This window comes from Dermacentor variabilis, chromosome 4 (assembly GCF_050947875.1).
Source record: "Dermacentor variabilis isolate Ectoservices chromosome 4, ASM5094787v1, whole genome shotgun sequence".
Lineage (NCBI taxonomy): Eukaryota > Metazoa > Arthropoda > Arachnida > Ixodida > Ixodidae > Dermacentor > Dermacentor variabilis.
This window is the reverse complement of record NC_134571.1, coordinates 166,776,134-166,793,570: the sequence shown is the minus strand read 5'-3', so window position 1 is coordinate 166,793,570 and position 17,437 is coordinate 166,776,134. Positions and strand designations below refer to the sequence as shown.

Sequence of the window (17,437 nt, the reverse complement as noted above, 5' to 3'; positions counted from 1 at the left end):
GACTAAAAAGGGAAAGGGTTCGCGATAAAAGTGCTCTCCTTTTGAGCAGACTAATTGAAGACCACAACTTAGAAGATGTGGGCCTAGTCCTCACTGATGGTATGATTCCGCAGTACACGCACATTCAGCGAAATAGCCGAGCAAGGCTGGACAGAGTGTATGTTTCTGACGACTTGATCACCCTTTGTAATAGTTATAACGTCGCACCGCAATCGTTCACGGACCATAGCCTGGTAAGCTTCTCGATTGGGGAAAAAGTTAAAAGAACACGATTCAACTGGAACATGTGGAAATTCAACGAAAAGCTGCTTGATGATGAACCATTTGTGCGCAGAGTTAAGGAAAAGATAACAGAGTTGATGACAAATGAGGGTGAATATTTTACTGCCACATGGGAGGAATTTAAGATTCAAGTTAAGTTCATTGCAATAGAAAGAGGAAGCAGCCTTCAGCACGATAAATTACAGAAACAAAGAGAGCTGCAAAGACAGCTAGAATATCTGTCAAGCGCACAAAATGCGGGTCACGATCTATTAGCTGAAAACGTAAAGAAAGTAAGACACGAGCTTGAAGTTATCGACGCCGAGCGATACAAAGCAGCAGTTATACGCGCTAGAAGCGAACGCCTATGGATGGGTGAGATACCAAACAAACGGGCAATGAGCGATGAAAAGCGTCACGCGTCAAGAAATGAGATCCAACAGATACGTCTTCAAAACGAGGTGACGTCAGACGCTTCGTCGATTGAGAAAGCTTTTGTGGAACACTATCGCGAATTGTTCGGCAATGTGACTCCTTCTGGACTGGCCTTCGAGAGTGAATTCATGAGCGAGATGCCAAGGTTGGATGACGACGTTAGAGAAAGTCTTGAGAGACCAATAGCTGTGTCCGAGATTGAAAGGGCGATAGAAGAACTGCCATCAGGCAAATCGCCAGGGCCGGACGGCCTAGGCGCCGCTTTTTACAAGGCATTCAGTCAGGAGTTTGCGTGTATATTGCACCGACTACTCTCAGAGGCGTATGAATTTAAAAAAGTACCACCCTCATTCCAGACTTCGCACATAGTATTAATTCCGAAAACCGATGAACGGGAAAAGCTCCTTTCAGTAAGTTCATACAGACCGATAAGTCTGACCAACACAGATTACAAAATATTTATGAAAGTACTGGCTCGACGATTTCAAAGCGTGATTCAGCAGCTTGTAGGGCCACACCAGACGTGTGGCATTAAAGGCCGCACCATTTTCACGAACACCCACATTGCAAGGAATGTGCTTGAATGTTGCGATGCCATTGGGGGTCGGGTGGCCATGTTGCAGCTAGACCTTGCGAAGGCGTTCGACCGGGTGTCACATGAGGTGCTTTTCGCTATACCGCAGTACTGTAATGTTGGGAGCGTCATTGTAGATGGCGTTAAAATGGCTTATGAAGACTGTTACATGCAGCTTATAGTTAATAAGTGTCTTAGTTCGCGGGTGCCACTCCGCTCGTCTGTACGGCAAGGCTGTCCCTTGTCTCCCTTGCTTTTTGCCCTGTACCTCGAACCCTTTTGTATGGCAGTCATACGGAATGAAAACATTCGTGGTTTTAGGCTGCACGCCGCAGAAGTTAAAATGCTAGCTTATGCAGATGACGTCGCCGTCTTTTGTGAAGACAGGGAAAGCGTGGTCGAGGCTGTCCGCCTTGCAAGATCCTTTTGTAGGTACACTGGTGCCCAGATAAACTTCGAAAAAAGTGTTGGGATATGGCATGGAAGCTGGGACGCGACACCCACAAAATTCGCCGGTATGCAGTGGACTACAGTGCCTCCACTGTATCTAGGAGTGCCCCTTGAGCACTATCGGGACTCGACACAGTTGTGGACCGGCCAAATAGAATCAATGAAAGAAAAGATAAAAGGATGGCAGGGCCGGGGATTGTCAGTGTTTGCACGTGCTTCAGCTTGCAATATATTTTTAATTGCCAAAGTTTGGTACATACTGCAAGTAATGTTCATGTCCCGTGTAAACGTTCAAAAAATGCATCGAGTGTTTGCTACCTTCATCTGGAACTCCACTTGGGAGCGATCCAGTCGAACAAATCTTTTTCGCACAGTTCGAAATGGGGGCCTTGGGCTCTCACACTTGTTCATTAGACAGATCGTATCGCGGTTCATCTTCCTGCGAGATGAAAGAAATGTTTTACTCCGTACGGTCATTCAGGCGAAAATGGCAACAGAACTGCCTGAATTTGTTGTGTCCACATCTAGTGCTATCACTAGAGCGACTGGGTACTATCGTGAAGTCGTTGCATCTTTTAGAATACTCTGCGCACGTTTTTCGCTGGAGTACTTGTGCTCAGTGAGAAGAAAGAAACTGTACGCAGATTTAGTTGACAGTATGTTACCTATCCCACTGTATAGGAGTGTTTATTGTGGAGACCCAGGAAAAGATGTGCTGAAACGAGTCAAAAGGATGCCTGTAAGACCTGCTGCGAAAACTTTCTTTTTCCACCTACACACGAACACCCTCCCCGTTAAAGTATGGCTAGAACAGAAAGGAATATTCGTACCCTGGACTACCGATTGCCGGCTGTGTAAAAAGCCTGAAACAATTGAACACGCCTTCATTGAGTGTTGGGACGCTGTCTTTCACTGGGACATCTTGCAGCGCACTCTTAAAAAAGAACTCCCCATAAACCCCTATGGAATTCGGTTCCTTCCAGTTGAAAGCGATGACGGGCCACCGTTCGACATGTTCATGTTGCTGGGTCTCCACAGTTTGTGGAAAACAAGAATGGCTGTACGTCATGCTGATGTGAATGTGTGCTCTGCGCGAGAGAACTTCATTGAAAGTATGTCACTATTACGAGAAGTGTATCGTGCACAAAGCGAAACCCCAGACTGGGTTAGCATCCTTGATGAGCTGGTGTGCCTCAAGAAATTTTAGCGACCATCCCACCTGATGTGATGTGGGTGCACTGTGTATATGGATTTGTTTTTTTTGTCTGTTAATGTCTAAGCAGGCAATAAAGAAAAAAAAAGCGTCGGTGGTTCAGTGGTAGAATACTCGCCTGCCACGCGGGTGGCCCGGGTTCGATTCCCGGCCGACGCAGTTTCTTTTTTGAAAAGAGCTGTCGGAAGAAACGGAACGCTCCAAACTAATGTATAGCAGTCAGCAACTTCGCGTCGGTGGTTCAATGGTAGAATACTCGCCTGCCACGCGGGTGGCCCGGGTTCGATTCCCGGCCGACGCAGTTTCTTTTTTGAAAAGAGCTGTCGGATGAAACGGAACAATCCAAACTAAAGTATAGCAATCAGCAACTTCGCGTCGGTGGTTCAGTGGTAGAATACTCGCCTGCCACGCGGGTGGCCCGGGTTCGATTCCCGGCCGACGCAGTTTCTCTTTTGAAAAGAGCTGTCGGATGAAACGGAACGATCCGAACTAATGTATAGCAGTCAGCAACTTCGCGTCGGTGGTTCAGTGGTTGAATACTGGCCTGCCACGCGGGTGGCCCGGGTTCGATTCCCGGCCGACGCAGTTTCTTTTTTGAAAAGAGCTGTCGGATGAAACGGAACGATCCAATTTAATGTATAGCAGTCAGCAACTTCGCGTCGGTGGTTCAGTGGTAGAATACTCGCCTGCCACGCGGGTGGCCCGGGTTCGATTCCCGGCCGACGCAGTTTCTTTTTTGAAAAGAGCTGTCGGAAGAAACGGAACGCTCCAAACTAATGTATAGCAGTCAGCAACTTCGCGTCGGTGGTTCAGGGCTTTCTGCCGCGCTAGCGAGCGGACGTGCCGATCATGAGCTCCGTAGGAGCGGCTTCAGCGGCCCAGCAGGGCCGCGGTACCAGGAGTTTTGCCTCAGAAGACCCGGAATACCAAGTTTTGCTGCCTCAATTGCCGACAGGTCGGATAGTTTTAAATACAGTTTTTCTGCATGCGGATGTGCGTGCCAGGCCGTATCGTGTGGAACATTTCCGAGATGCGTTGGCTAGCTTAGGCCTACTTGCCGATGTCATCGCCCTAGGGGCGTATCAGATGAGCCACGTTTGGGCGGTTACTTTCAAGAGCGACGAAGGCGTGAAAAAGCTTTCAAGCGCCAAGAACCTCAAGGTGAATGAACATCGGTGCATTGTCGTTGATCCTGCCAATCAGGCCGTGCGGCTGAAGTTGCATTGGATGCTTCATAACGTGTCGGACGAGGATATACGGACAGCCCTGTTACCGTTCGGAAAGGTCACGGACGTTTTCCATGAAAAGTGGCGTGTTCAAGGAGTTCAAGATAAAGCATCGTCGACACGGGCGGTGTCCCTGGTTCTGAAGACGGGTATGACCGTAGAAGACCTGCCCCATCAACTTCGTGTAGCTGGTGAGCAGACCCTAGTTGTGGTACCGGGCAGAGCACCCCTTTGCCTGAAGTGCCGAAACACCGGACATGTCCGACGTGACTGCCGCGTCCCGAAATGTGCAGTATGCCGTCGCTACGGCCACCAGGATACGGAATGTGTTAAGACTTACGCATCCGTCGCAGGACCTGCGCTTCGAGAGGACGTGGCTGACCTGTTAATGGATGAGGCTGACGTTGATGAGGCTTCCCGCGTGCTAGTACCACCGGCGGACATAGTTGCAACACCTTATGTGCCGGCTGCTAAAGCCACGAAGGTGGTAAATGTGCTGCCTACGAGCCCGAAAGATGCAGTGCAAAGGCCATGCGACGAAGGAGCCAAAGAAGAATCGGCCGCAAAATCCGCCACTGCCGAGGAGGCCGCCACGGAGCACGGACCGGCAACTCCCTTGATGGACGTCGAAGAATCGAGTGCAAGCAATGTGGCTATGAAAAGAGCGAGGGACTCGACCGGCAACCTGGACGGCAGCCTGGACGGCAACCTTGACAACGGGGCCAAAGACGAGCCGCCGCCAAAAGCGCAGGCGGGTCGTCGTGTGCCCGTGCGCCCGAAGCCAAACATCCCGCCGGACAGACGGCCGGCGGCAAAACCGCCTAAGTAGGACTCGGCGCCTACTGGGGCGCCCGGACTAACGTCGTGAAGAGATGGCGTCCTTTTTGGAATCGGGCTTCGTGTACGCTCTAAAGGTACGCGTGTGGATCGAGCGGTTTTCAGTGCAAAAGTTATGCATGCAAATTTTTCTACAGTGTGTCTGGATCGCTTGTTCTTCAGCGACACCGTGCGATCGGCTTGCTTTTGCAGATAAATGGCGGTGAAACTAGAGAGAGCACTGAGAGTTGCCACGTTAAATGTCCGTGGCCTTGGAGCGCGAAGGAGGCAGTATCAACTTAGCCGCTTGTGTATGGAGAAGGAACTCGATGTAGTTGCCTTACAAGAAACTAAGGTCGAAACCCAAGAGCAGACCGATCGCATGGTGACGCCTTCCACGGCGCATTACAATGTGTGCGTGTGCCATGCGAATGGCACATCAGGCGGATGTGCGTTGTTAATACGGAAGAGTGCTGGTATTATTGAAGAAAGTGTAACTGTTTCTGAAACTGGCCGCTTGCTTATTGTAGATTTTTCTTTTTCCCACGATTTGTGGCGGCTCGTATGCGTTTATGCGCCAAACAATGTGAATGATCGATTTTTGTTTTTTGAATGTATCGAGCAATATCTAAAATGTGATCGCTTTGTCATATTACTTGGTGATTTTAACTGTGTGTGTTCTCCGGAAGACCGACTAAAAAGGGAAAGGGTTCGCGATAAAAGTGCTCTCCTTTTGAGCAGACTAATTGAAGACCACAACTTAGAAGATGTGGGCCTAGTCCTCACTGATGGTATGATTCCGCAGTACACGCACATTCAGCGAAATAGCCGAGCAAGGCTGGACAGAGTGTATGTTTCTGACGACTTGATCACCCTTTGTAATAGTTATAACGTCGCACCGCAATCGTTCACGGACCATAGCCTGGTAAGCTTCTCGATTGGGGAAAAAGTTAAAAGAACACGATTCAACTGGAACATGTGGAAATTCAACGAAAAGCTGCTTGATGATGAACCATTTGTGCGCAGAGTTAAGGAAAAGATAACAGAGTTGATGACAAATGAGGGTGAATATTTTACTGCCACATGGGAGGAATTTAAGATTCAAGTTAAGTTCATTGCAATAGAAAGAGGAAGCAGCCTTCAGCACGATAAATTACAGAAACAAAGAGAGCTGCAAAGACAGCTAGAATATCTGTCAAGCGCACAAAATGCGGGTCACGATCTATTAGCTGAAAACGTAAAGAAAGTAAGACACGAGCTTGAAGTTATCGACGCCGAGCGATACAAAGCAGCAGTTATACGCGCTAGAAGCGAACGCCTATGGATGGGTGAGATACCAAACAAACGGGCAATGAGCGATGAAAAGCGTCACGCGTCAAGAAATGAGATCCAACAGATACGTCTTCAAAACGAGGTGACGTCAGACGCTTCGTCGATTGAGAAAGCTTTTGTGGAACACTATCGCGAATTGTTCGGCAATGTGACTCCTTCTGGACTGGCCTTCGAGAGTGAATTCATGAGCGAGATGCCAAGGTTGGATGACGACGTTAGAGAAAGTCTTGAGAGACCAATAGCTGTGTCCGAGATTGAAAGGGCGATAGAAGAACTGCCATCAGGCAAATCGCCAGGGCCGGACGGCCTAGGCGCCGCTTTTTACAAGGCATTCAGTCAGGAGTTTGCGTGTATATTGCACCGACTACTCTCAGAGGCGTATGAATTTAAAAAAGTACCACCCTCATTCCAGACTTCGCACATAGTATTAATTCCGAAAACCGATGAACGGGAAAAGCTCCTTTCAGTAAGTTCATACAGACCGATAAGTCTGACCAACACAGATTACAAAATATTTATGAAAGTACTGGCTCGACGATTTCAAAGCGTGATTCAGCAGCTTGTAGGGCCACACCAGACGTGTGGCATTAAAGGCCGCACCATTTTCACGAACACCCACATTGCAAGGAATGTGCTTGAATGTTGCGATGCCATTGGGGGTCGGGTGGCCATGTTGCAGCTAGACCTTGCGAAGGCGTTCGACCGGGTGTCACATGAGGTGCTTTTCGCTATACCGCAGTACTGTAATGTTGGGAGCGTCATTGTAGATGGCGTTAAAATGGCTTATGAAGACTGTTACATGCAGCTTATAGTTAATAAGTGTCTTAGTTCGCGGGTGCCACTCCGCTCGTCTGTACGGCAAGGCTGTCCCTTGTCTCCCTTGCTTTTTGCCCTGTACCTCGAACCCTTTTGTATGGCAGTCATACGGAATGAAAACATTCGTGGTTTTAGGCTGCACGCCGCAGAAGTTAAAATGCTAGCTTATGCAGATGACGTCGCCGTCTTTTGTGAAGACAGGGAAAGCGTGGTCGAGGCTGTCCGCCTTGCAAGATCCTTTTGTAGGTACACTGGTGCCCAGATAAACTTCGAAAAAAGTGTTGGGATATGGCATGGAAGCTGGGACGCGACACCCACAAAATTCGCCGGTATGCAGTGGACTACAGTGCCTCCACTGTATCTAGGAGTGCCCCTTGAGCACTATCGGGACTCGACACAGTTGTGGACCGGCCAAATAGAATCAATGAAAGAAAAGATAAAAGGATGGCAGGGCCGGGGATTGTCAGTGTTTGCACGTGCTTCAGCTTGCAATATATTTTTAATTGCCAAAGTTTGGTACATACTGCAAGTAATGTTCATGTCCCGTGTAAACGTTCAAAAAATGCATCGAGTGTTTGCTACCTTCATCTGGAACTCCACTTGGGAGCGATCCAGTCGAACAAATCTTTTTCGCACAGTTCGAAATGGGGGCCTTGGGCTCTCACACTTGTTCATTAGACAGATCGTATCGCGGTTCATCTTCCTGCGAGATGAAAGAAATGTTTTCCTCCGTACGGTCATTCAGGCGAAAATGGCAACAGAACTGCCTGAATTTGTTGTGTCCACATCTAGTGCCATCACTAGAGCGACTGGGTACTATCGTGAAGTCGTTGCATCTTTTAGAATACTCTGCGCACGTTTTTCGCTGGAGTACTTGTGCTCAGTGAGAAGAAAGAAACTGTACGCAGATTTAGTTGACAGTATGTTACCTATCCCACTGTATAGGAGTGTTTATTGTGGAGGCCCAGGAAAAGATGTGCTGAAACGAGTCAAAAGGATGCCTGTAAGACCTGCTGCGAAAACTTTCTTTTTCCACCTACACACGAACACCCTCCCCGTTAAAGTATGGCTAGAACAGAAAGGAATATTCGTACCCTGGACTACCGATTGCCGGCTGTGTAAAAAGCCTGAAACAATTGAACACGCCTTCATTGAGTGTTGGGACGCTGTCTTTCACTGGGACATCTTGCAGCGCACTCTTAAAAAAGAACTCCCCATAAACCCCTATGGAATTCGGTTCCTTCCAGTTGAAAGCGATGACGGGCCACCGTTCGACATGTTCATGTTGCTGGGTCTCCACAGTTTGTGGAAAACAAGAATGGCTGTACGTCATGCTGATGTGAATGTGTGCTCTGCGCGAGAGAACTTCATTGAAAGTATGTCACTATTACGAGAAGTGTATCGTGCACAAAGCGAAACCCCAGACTGGGTTAGCATCCTTGATGAGCTGGTGTGCCTCAAGAAATTTTAGCGACCATCCCACCTGATGTGATGTGGGTGCACTGTGTATATGGATTTGTTTTTTTTTTGTGTGTTAATGTCTAAGCAGGCAATAAAGAAAAAAAAAGCGTCGGTGGTTCAGTGGTAGAATACTCGCCTGCCACGCGGGTGGCCCAGGTTCGATTCCCGGCCGACGCAGTTTCTTTTTTGAAAAGAGCTGTCGGATGAAACGGAACAATCCAAACTAATGTATAGCAGTCCGGAACTTCGCGTCGGTGGTTCAGTGGTAGAATACTCGCCTGCCACGCGGGTGGCCCGGGTTCGATTCCCGGCCGACGCAGTTTCTTTTTTGAAAAGAGCTGTCGGATGAAACGGAACAATCCAAACTAATGTATAGCAATCAGCAACTTCGCGTCGGTGGTTCAGTGGTAGAATACTCGCCTGCCACGCGGGTCACCCGGGTTCGATTCCCGGCCGACGCAGTTTCTCTTTTGAAAAGAAGCTGTCGGATGAAAGGGAACGATCCAAACTAATGTATTGCAATCAGCAACTTCGCGTCGGTGGTTCAGGATTCCATTTCCGGCCACCGCAGTGAACGGACGCGGAATGCCTTGCTCCGTAGGGGCGGATACAGCGGCCCTCGGCCGTGGCACCAGGTGTACGGATAAGCCTTATCCGGATTATCAAGTTGTTTTGCCTCATCTGCCTTCAGGTACATCAGTTTTGTATACAGTATTTTTGCACGCGGATGTTAAAACCAGGCCGTATCGGGTCGAGCACTTTCGAGATGCGCTCGCGCGTCTTGCACTGCTGCCGGAAGTGGTGGCCCTTGGCGCCTTCCAAATGAACCATGTGTGGGCGGTGACCTTCCGTGATGAAGCTTCGAAGAAAAAGATGCTTGCGGCAGAAACATTCAACGTGAAAGACCAGCCCTGTGTCGTTTATGATCCCTGCAACCAAGGCATCAGACTGAAGCTTTATTGGCTGTTGCATTTCGTTCACGACGACGAGGTTCGAGCAGCGTTAGCCCCTTACGGAAGGGTTACAGATATCGCCCGCGAAAAGTGGCGGGTACAGGGATGTAATGATAAAGGGTCCACCACCCGTTTGGTGACACTCTTGCCAAAGCCTGGAATTACAGTTGAAGACTTGCCTCATCAGGTGCGCGTCGCGGAAAACTTAGCGCTCGTGCATGTACCAGGAAGGCCCCCGTTATGCCTCCGGTGCAATGGAACTGGACATATCAGGCGCGAGTGTCGCATACCACGCTGTGCACTCTGCCGACGATTCGGCCACGAAGAACAAGACTGCGTGCGATCCTATGCAGCGGTAACAAGTCCAGTTAAAGGCGACGAGATGGCTGAACACATAATGGACCATGCTGATGCCGATGCAGCATCCCGAGCAACGACCGAAGAACCGGCGGCAGACAGCACACCCTCTGACGCGTCTCCACTTCAGGAAAACTCCACTGGGCCCGGCGACAGCCAATCTGGCGAGGCAAAGAGCGTGCTGGTTGGGAAGCCGACTAACGACCAAAACGTCAATGAGAGAAAGGACGCGATTTTAGTAAGCGCATCAGTGACTACCGCGAAAGACGAGACCGAAGGCATTGAGGATGTTGAAATGACAGCAGCCGCTAAAGCAGCTGCAAAGAGGCCTCGTGAGGCCACTGACGGATCTCAAGCCTCACCCGAACCATCGAGCAGCGGCGAGCCGTCGCCGAAGACCGCTATAACGAGACGAATGGGCCTCAAACCGAAGCCGAAGATACCGCCTGATAGGCGGTCGGCTTCAACATTGACCCCGACTTAGGGGCGCGAAGTGTGTTCAGCCAGCCTGTCCTCAGTATAAGACGTTACATAGCGGACAAGTAGAATGTGACCTATGCTGGTTTTTGCTATCACTGCCTGTCCAGATGTGAGTACCGTTCCGTCTGTTTGCTAATCCAAAAAATGGCTGTTAATCTGACATTTCCCCTTTGTGTAGCTACGTTGAATGTGAGGGGTTTGGCATCCCGCAGGAGGCAGTGCCAGTTAAGCCGTCTCTTGTTGGAAAATGACATTGACATAATGGCAGTGCAGGAAACCAAAGTAGAAAGCGAAGAGCAAACGCACAGAATGGTCGAACCTTTCAGGGATAGGTATAATGTATGTGTGTCTCATGCTAGAGGCACTTCAGCGGGTTGCATGATACTTGTTCGAAAATGCACCGATATTGTAGCGCAATCTGTTGAGTCCAGTGATGATGGCAGGCTACTATTCATCGACTTTGGCATTTGTGGCCTCCTTTGGCGTGCAATATGTGTGTATGCTCCGAATAACATTAACGAACGTGTAGAATACATAGATAACCTGAGAACATGCATGACGTACGAAAGGAACATAATTTTATTTGGAGACTTTAATTGTGTGTGCAGGCCGCAAGACAGAATCAACAGATTGACTTACCGCGATAGAAGTGCGACACTATTAAACGCGCTTGTAAACGAGCTTGAACTGGACGACGTTGGTTGTATTTTTGACGGTGACGAGCACGTACAGTATACGCACTACCAAGGTGTAAGTCATGCTAGACTAGATCGCATATATGTTCCGGCAGCTGCGATACCACACATTACTACATACAAAGTAAAGAACGTCACATTTAGCGATCACTGCTTGGTGATAGCGACACTAGGAACCAAGACAAAAGCGTCAAAGTTTAGTTGGAACTTGTGGAAATTAAATGATACACTGTTGGATGATGAAATTTTTGTTAAAAAAGTAAAGGAAAGGATAGAGGAAATATGTTCGGTTGAATCTTCCAATTTCACAGCGCTTTGGGAGCAATTTAAAAATGAAGTAAAGATTGCGGCGATTGAACGAGCTTGCGTGCGGCGCAGCATTGAAAAACAACAAGAGAAAGAACTTAGGAGCACGTTAGATTATATGATTGCGGTTGAGAGTGCTAACCCTGGACACTTTAGCAAGGAACTACGTGACCTTAAAAGTAAGCTCGAAGTGATAGATGAAAAGAAATATCGTGGAGCGATCGTCAGAGCACGGGCTGAAAGACTATGGCTAGGGGAAACGCCTACTAAGCGGGCACTCGGGGAAGAAAAAAGGCAAGCAGTAAAAAAAGAGATAAAAGAAATAAGATATAAAAACGATGTGACGCGCGACAAGGAACTGATAGAGAAAGCGTTTGTTGAATGCTATCGAAAACTGCTAAGCCCAAAAATAAAAGATACAGAAGCCTTTCGAAACGAATTTTTGTCGCTCATGCCAAGGCTAGGCGATCAAGTAAGACAAACGCTTGAACGGCCAATTAGTCTGAATGAAGTAAAACAGGCCATTGATGAACTAAGCACTGGCAAAGCACCTGGGCCTGATGGACTAGGGGCTGCCATTTACAAATGCTTCAAGGAAGAACTGGCACAAGCGTTACATCGCGTGATAAATGAGTGCTATGAACAAAAAAGAGCACCTTTATCTTTTAGAAAATGTCATGTAGTACTCATTCCAAAATCGGATGATCCCAGGAAATTGTTGGATGTTGAGGCCTATCGACCTATAAGTCTTACGAATGTAGACTATAAAATATTTACAAAGGTGCTAGCCAAGAGATTGCAGAGCGTTATCACACACCTCGTATTACCTCACCAGACATGTGGCATCAAAGGAAGGACAATCTACACAAATATACACACCGCTAGAACTATCCTAGAATGCTGTGACATGACTCAAGATAACATAGCTATGATACAACTGGATCTTCAGAAAGCATTTGATAGAGTTAATCATGACATACTACAGTTATTACTAGAACATTGTAATGTAGGTAGCGTTATCAAGGAGGGCATCAAGATGGTGTATGAAGAGTGTGCAGTAAACCTTATAATTAACAACACCGTAAGTGAAAACATTCCAGTACTGTCAGGTATAAAACAAGGGTGTGCCTGTTCGTCTCTTCTTTTTGCACTTTATTTGGAACCCTTATGTTTAAAAATTCGCATAAATAAAATGGTGCATGGTTACTCCTTTTATGCTACTGAAGTAAAAATACTGGCATATGCCGATGATATAGCTATATTCTGCAAAGACAAAGACAGTATTAAAGAAGCTGTTAAGGAAGCTACATCATTCTGTAGTGCTACCGGAAGTGCCATTAGCTGGGATAAATCTCTGGGCATTTGGCATGGAAATTGGGGGCAAGAGCCGGAGGCGTATGCAAACATGAGATGGACAAGTATTCCTCCTAGATACTTGGGGGTTCCTCTCCAACATTATGGAAATACTGCAGAATACTGGGCAGGAGAGACAGAAAGGCTCAAGGATCAGTCTGAAAAATGGGGAGGGCATAACTTTTCTATGTTTTCCCGCGCTACAGTCTGTAATGTGTTTTTTGTTGCAAAAGTGTTTTACGTACTTCAAGTGTTCAGTATGAGCAGAACTTGTGTCCAAAAATTACACAGAGTGTTTGCCACCTATATATGGAATTCTACCTGGGAACGCACCAGTCGGTTAAACTTGTTCCTTTCGGTGCGACACGGAGGGCTTGGTCTGTGTCATTTATTTTTGAAACAAATAGTTTCAAGGTTTTTCTTTCTGAGAGACCAGAGAGAAGTTTTCTTGCGTACTGTTATACACATGAGGTTGTGTAATCATATCCCGGATTATATTGTCTCATCAAATGCAGATACGCGTGGAACACTGAGCAGTTTTTGGCGCGAAATAGTGTCTGCATATCAAGTACTGAAGCCACGGTTTTCCTTAGAATATTTGAGCGCAGTGGCACGTAAACGATTGTACAAAGATCTAATTGATGTGTTTTTACCAATACCGTTGTACCGCTCCATCTATCAACTAGGACCAGAACGAGACGTATTAAAACGAGTTCGAAAAATGCCAGTAAGAGCGTCATCTAAATCATTCTTTTTCCAACTGCACACGGGCACGCTCGCTGTAAAACCGTGGCTTCAAAGCAAAGGTATCTTTCTCCCATGGGGATTACACTGCCTGATATGTCGAAAGGAGGAAACGATAGAACACATCTTTTTGGACTGTCACGATGCTTTTTACTTGTGGGACATCCTTAAACGGACACTTCAGAAAGATTTGCCAGTAACACCCTTTGGTATCCGATTCTTGCCATGTGAAGATCCAGATGAAATGCCATGCGACATGTTCATGTTACTGTGTTTGCATAGTGTGTGGAAAACGAGGATGGCGGTTAGAAATGCGGATGTCAACGCAAGATCGGCCATGAAAAACTTCAGTGAGAACTGTGTGTACATACGAGATGTTCTCAAAATCCAGAGGAACCCACCGGATTGGATACCTGTGCTCGATAAGCTGGCATCTCTGAAGCCATTTTAGCTTCACACTCCAGCCATGAAAAGGCTCACGCGTCTTTTATTGTACTTGTAAAAATTGTATTTAAGAGTTCTGTGTTTGGAAGTGCCAAACCGGTAATAAAGAAAAAAAAAAGCGTCGGTGGTTCAGTGGTAGAATACTCGCCTGCCACGCGGGTGGCCCGGGTTCGATTCCCGGCCGACGCAGTTTATTTTTGAAAGGAGCTGTGGATGAAGTGGAATGATCCAGACTGTGTATACGAAACAGCCGCAGCGCGTCGGTGGTTCAGTCATTCTGCTTCCGGCAGCCGAGCTGAGCGGTCAGCGGAATCATGGGCTCCAGTGGAGCAGCGACAGCGGCCACTTCTGGCCGCGGAACCAGGCTAAACGACGATAAGGATTATGCCTTTATTTTGCCGCAACTGCCTAAAGGTCAAGTAGTGATTAATACCGTCTTTTTGCACGGTGATGTACGTGCGAGACCGTACAAGGTGGAAGATTTCAGGGACGCCGTTCTGTCGACGGGCCTGCTGCCTAATGTGGTATGCATAGGGGCGTACCAGATCAACCACGTCTGGGCAGTGACCTTCAACGATGCGACTGCCACAAGCAGAATGCTGGACCATTAGGAACTTCAAGTTAAGGGACGACGATGCGTCATCGTTGACCCGCAGGATCAGCAGCTGAAGCTAAGGCTTCATTGGCTGCTGTACGGCGTTGCCGACGAGGACGTCCGAACGGCATTCGCGGCTTTCGGCAAGGTGGAGGAGGTGAGCCGGGAGCGGTGGCGCGTCGAAGGCATGGCAACGAAGACCTCAACCACCAGGACCGTCATTCTCAAATTGAAAAGCGGCATGAAAGTGGAGGACCTGCCACATCAGATACGCGTCGGCGGAGAGTTGGCCTTGGTCGTCGTGCCCGGTCGAGCGATGCAGTGCCTGCGCTGCCACGGCACGGGACACGTCCGCCGTGAGTGCAGAGTCCCCCGATGTACCTTATGTAGACGTTTCGGCCACGTAGACGATGACTGCGTAAGATCTTATGCCACCGTAACAGGTCCAGTAGCTAGTGACGTTGCGGCAGAGCACGTCATGGACGTGGCCGAAGCGGAGGACGCTGCTAAAGGAACGCTAGACAAGGTCTCGACAGCGACAGCCAGTGGGACGACGCCTTTGGGCGTGGTCAGCAAGGTGGCTGATACTACCGTGAAGCCGAGTGGGATGCTGCAGGTCGCGACCACTGAGGTCCAGTCTACGCGGAGCAGTAGTGAGGACCCGCCCGACAACGATGCGACGGCAATGCAGCAGGAGGAGGCCGTCCTCGACTGCGACCGGACTTCGACTCTTGGAGCGTCAGTCAAGCGCCCCCATGACCAGACTAAGGACCGCAACGACGGTGCGACCGGCACCAGCGAAGGGCCGCCGACAAAGACACCTCTTGGGAGGCGCACGAGCTTGAAACCAAAGCCGAACGTCCCACCTGAGAGAAAGCCTGCGGACAAAGTGGCGCCCACAAACAACGCCGGGAAGCCGGGAGGTCCCGGAGGCGGCTAGCCGAGGGCTGGTCGTGAACGGTAAGCACCATGCTCCGGGCCTACTTTTTTCTTTAGCTCAACATGGCACAGATACCGTCCCTTAATATTGCCACTTTAAACGTGAGAGGGTTGGCGGCTAGTCGTAGGCGAAGTCAGGTGCTACGGTTGGTCACTGACCACGATATAGACGTACTAGCCGTCCAGGAGACTAAGGTTGACGGGGAGGAGGAGACCGGGAGCATGGTGCGCCGTTTCACGACCAGGTATTTTGCGGTGGTAAGCCATGCCTTAGGCACCGCTGGGGGGTGCATTCTTTTTGTGAAGAAACTGCCTGGACTGCACATTCAAAGTATTTTTTCTTGTCAGTCTGGAAGGCTTGTTTTTTGGGATATTCTTTTGTGTGATGTTCAGTTCCGCGTCATATGTGTATATGCGCCGAATTCAGTAGACGAGCGCGCCCTTTTCTTTTCGAACCTTTCGCAGTATGTTCGATGTGATAAGCGCGTTATACTGCTAGGAGACTTTAATTGTGTAATGAGCGCTAGAGATAGAGCCAATAATGCTGGTGTGCGGGACAGAAGCAGTGAAATCTTATCAAAACTAATTAGTGAAAATGAACTCGAAGACGTTTTTGAGTGTCTGGAAGGGGGGCGTGATGTGACTTTTACACGTTTTCAGGGCAGTAGCCATGCGCGGTTGGACCGAATCTACATTTCGCTGGATACAATTCCAAGATGCCACGGTTATTGTGTAGTACCCATATCGTTCTCAGATCATTGTCTCGTAAAATGTAATGTCGGTATAGGGAAAAGCAAACATGCGTTTAATTGGGAGATCTGGAAAATGAATGCGTTGTTATTAAATGATGAATCTTTCGTAAAGGGAGTACGGGATGCTGTTAATGAAATACGCGAAGATGCAGCTGATACAATAGCAGAAAAGTGGGAATGTTTTAAACAAAAGGTTAAAATGAAAGCCATAGAAAGGTCAAGTTGTCTTAAATTTGAGAGGGAATATAAAGAAAAGGGTTTGCGAACACTACTTCAGCAGCTGATAACGCTTGAGTGCAGAGAGCCTGGTCTGTACAAAGACGATGTGCGGAGCGTCAAGGAAAAGCTTGAACAGATCGACAAAGAACGTTACCAAGGTGCCATCGTGCGAGCAAGAGCAGATTCACTAGCGGCAGGGGAGACGCCCACTAAAAGGGCGCTCGGGTTAGAGAAGGCTCACGGACGACAAAACCATATCGATAACCTTTTAATCAATGGAGCCGTTGTTGACGATAACGAGAGCATAGCCCACGCCTTCTTCAAGTACTACCAGTCGCTCTTTGCATTTCAGGAAGCGAATTTAGAGGGTTTCAAAGCAGACTTTCTGCATCGCATGCCGCGTTTGAGTGATGAAACTAAGGAGCAATTAGAAGGGAAAATAATGGAGAGGGAAGTCGAAAAGGCAATCGACGACTTGAACTTGGGCAAGTCACTGGGACCAGACGGACTCAGTGCGGCGTTATATAAGACATTTAAAAGAGAACTGGCCCCTATATTAGTAGGAGTATTTAATGATGCGTACGTGCAGAAATCATTGCCACCTTCTTTTGGGAAAGCGCACACCATTCTAATTCCGAAGAATGATAAATTAGATAAACTGAGATTAGTATCATCCTACAGGCCCATATCACTAACAAACATTGATTATAAGATATTTATGAAGATCTTAGCGACTAGACTTCAAGGCGTAATAAAGGAAATAGTCGCAGACCATCAAACATGTGGAATCAAAGGGCGGTCAATTTTTTCGAACATCCATAAGATGCGGTGTGTGCTCGAGTGCTGTGACGTCACTGGTGGCGGCGTTGCAGTTCTTCAGCTTGATCTTGAGAAAGCGTTCGATTGTGTTGCTCACGTTATTTTGTTCGCCATACTGGATCATGTTAATGTCGGTACCATCATCACTGAGGGCGTGGCCTTGGCGTACCAGAACTGCACTACAAGGTTAATTGTTA

General features: G+C 48.2%; 1 protein-coding gene and 9 non-coding genes across 10 annotated transcripts; all 10 read left to right on the top strand.

Moving 5' to 3' along the window:
* The first annotated feature begins 1,349 nt into the window (after positions 1-1,349).
* Positions 1,350-2,966, top strand: LOC142579922 (uncharacterized). The gene has a single exon (XM_075690595.1). The coding sequence runs from the start codon at positions 1,419-1,421 to the stop codon at positions 2,925-2,927; it is 1,509 nt and encodes a 502-aa protein (XP_075546710.1). The 5' UTR covers positions 1,350-1,418; the 3' UTR covers positions 2,928-2,966.
* Positions 2,967-3,021: 55 nt separating this feature from the next.
* TRNAG-GCC (transfer RNA glycine (anticodon GCC)) lies at positions 3,022-3,092 on the top strand. The gene has a single exon. It is a non-coding gene; the product is annotated as a tRNA-Gly (tRNA).
* A 71-nt stretch (positions 3,093-3,163) lies between these two features.
* Positions 3,164-3,234, top strand: TRNAG-GCC (transfer RNA glycine (anticodon GCC)). The gene has a single exon. It is a non-coding gene; the product is annotated as a tRNA-Gly (tRNA).
* A 71-nt stretch (positions 3,235-3,305) lies between these two features.
* TRNAG-GCC (transfer RNA glycine (anticodon GCC)) lies at positions 3,306-3,376 on the top strand. The gene has a single exon. It is a non-coding gene; the product is annotated as a tRNA-Gly (tRNA).
* A 71-nt stretch (positions 3,377-3,447) lies between these two features.
* Positions 3,448-3,518, top strand: TRNAG-GCC (transfer RNA glycine (anticodon GCC)). The gene has a single exon. It is a non-coding gene; the product is annotated as a tRNA-Gly (tRNA).
* Positions 3,519-3,589: 71 nt separating this feature from the next.
* Positions 3,590-3,660, top strand: TRNAG-GCC (transfer RNA glycine (anticodon GCC)). Its single transcript has one exon. It is a non-coding gene; the product is annotated as a tRNA-Gly (tRNA).
* Positions 3,661-8,690: 5,030 nt separating this feature from the next.
* Positions 8,691-8,761, top strand: TRNAG-GCC (transfer RNA glycine (anticodon GCC)). The gene has a single exon. It is a non-coding gene; the product is annotated as a tRNA-Gly (tRNA).
* Positions 8,762-8,832: 71 nt separating this feature from the next.
* TRNAG-GCC (transfer RNA glycine (anticodon GCC)) lies at positions 8,833-8,903 on the top strand. Its single transcript has one exon. It is a non-coding gene; the product is annotated as a tRNA-Gly (tRNA).
* A 71-nt stretch (positions 8,904-8,974) lies between these two features.
* TRNAG-GCC (transfer RNA glycine (anticodon GCC)) lies at positions 8,975-9,045 on the top strand. Its single transcript has one exon. It is a non-coding gene; the product is annotated as a tRNA-Gly (tRNA).
* Positions 9,046-14,034: 4,989 nt separating this feature from the next.
* On the top strand, positions 14,035-14,105 carry TRNAG-GCC (transfer RNA glycine (anticodon GCC)). Its single transcript has one exon. It is a non-coding gene; the product is annotated as a tRNA-Gly (tRNA).
* Positions 14,106-17,437: the final 3,332 nt, after the last annotated feature.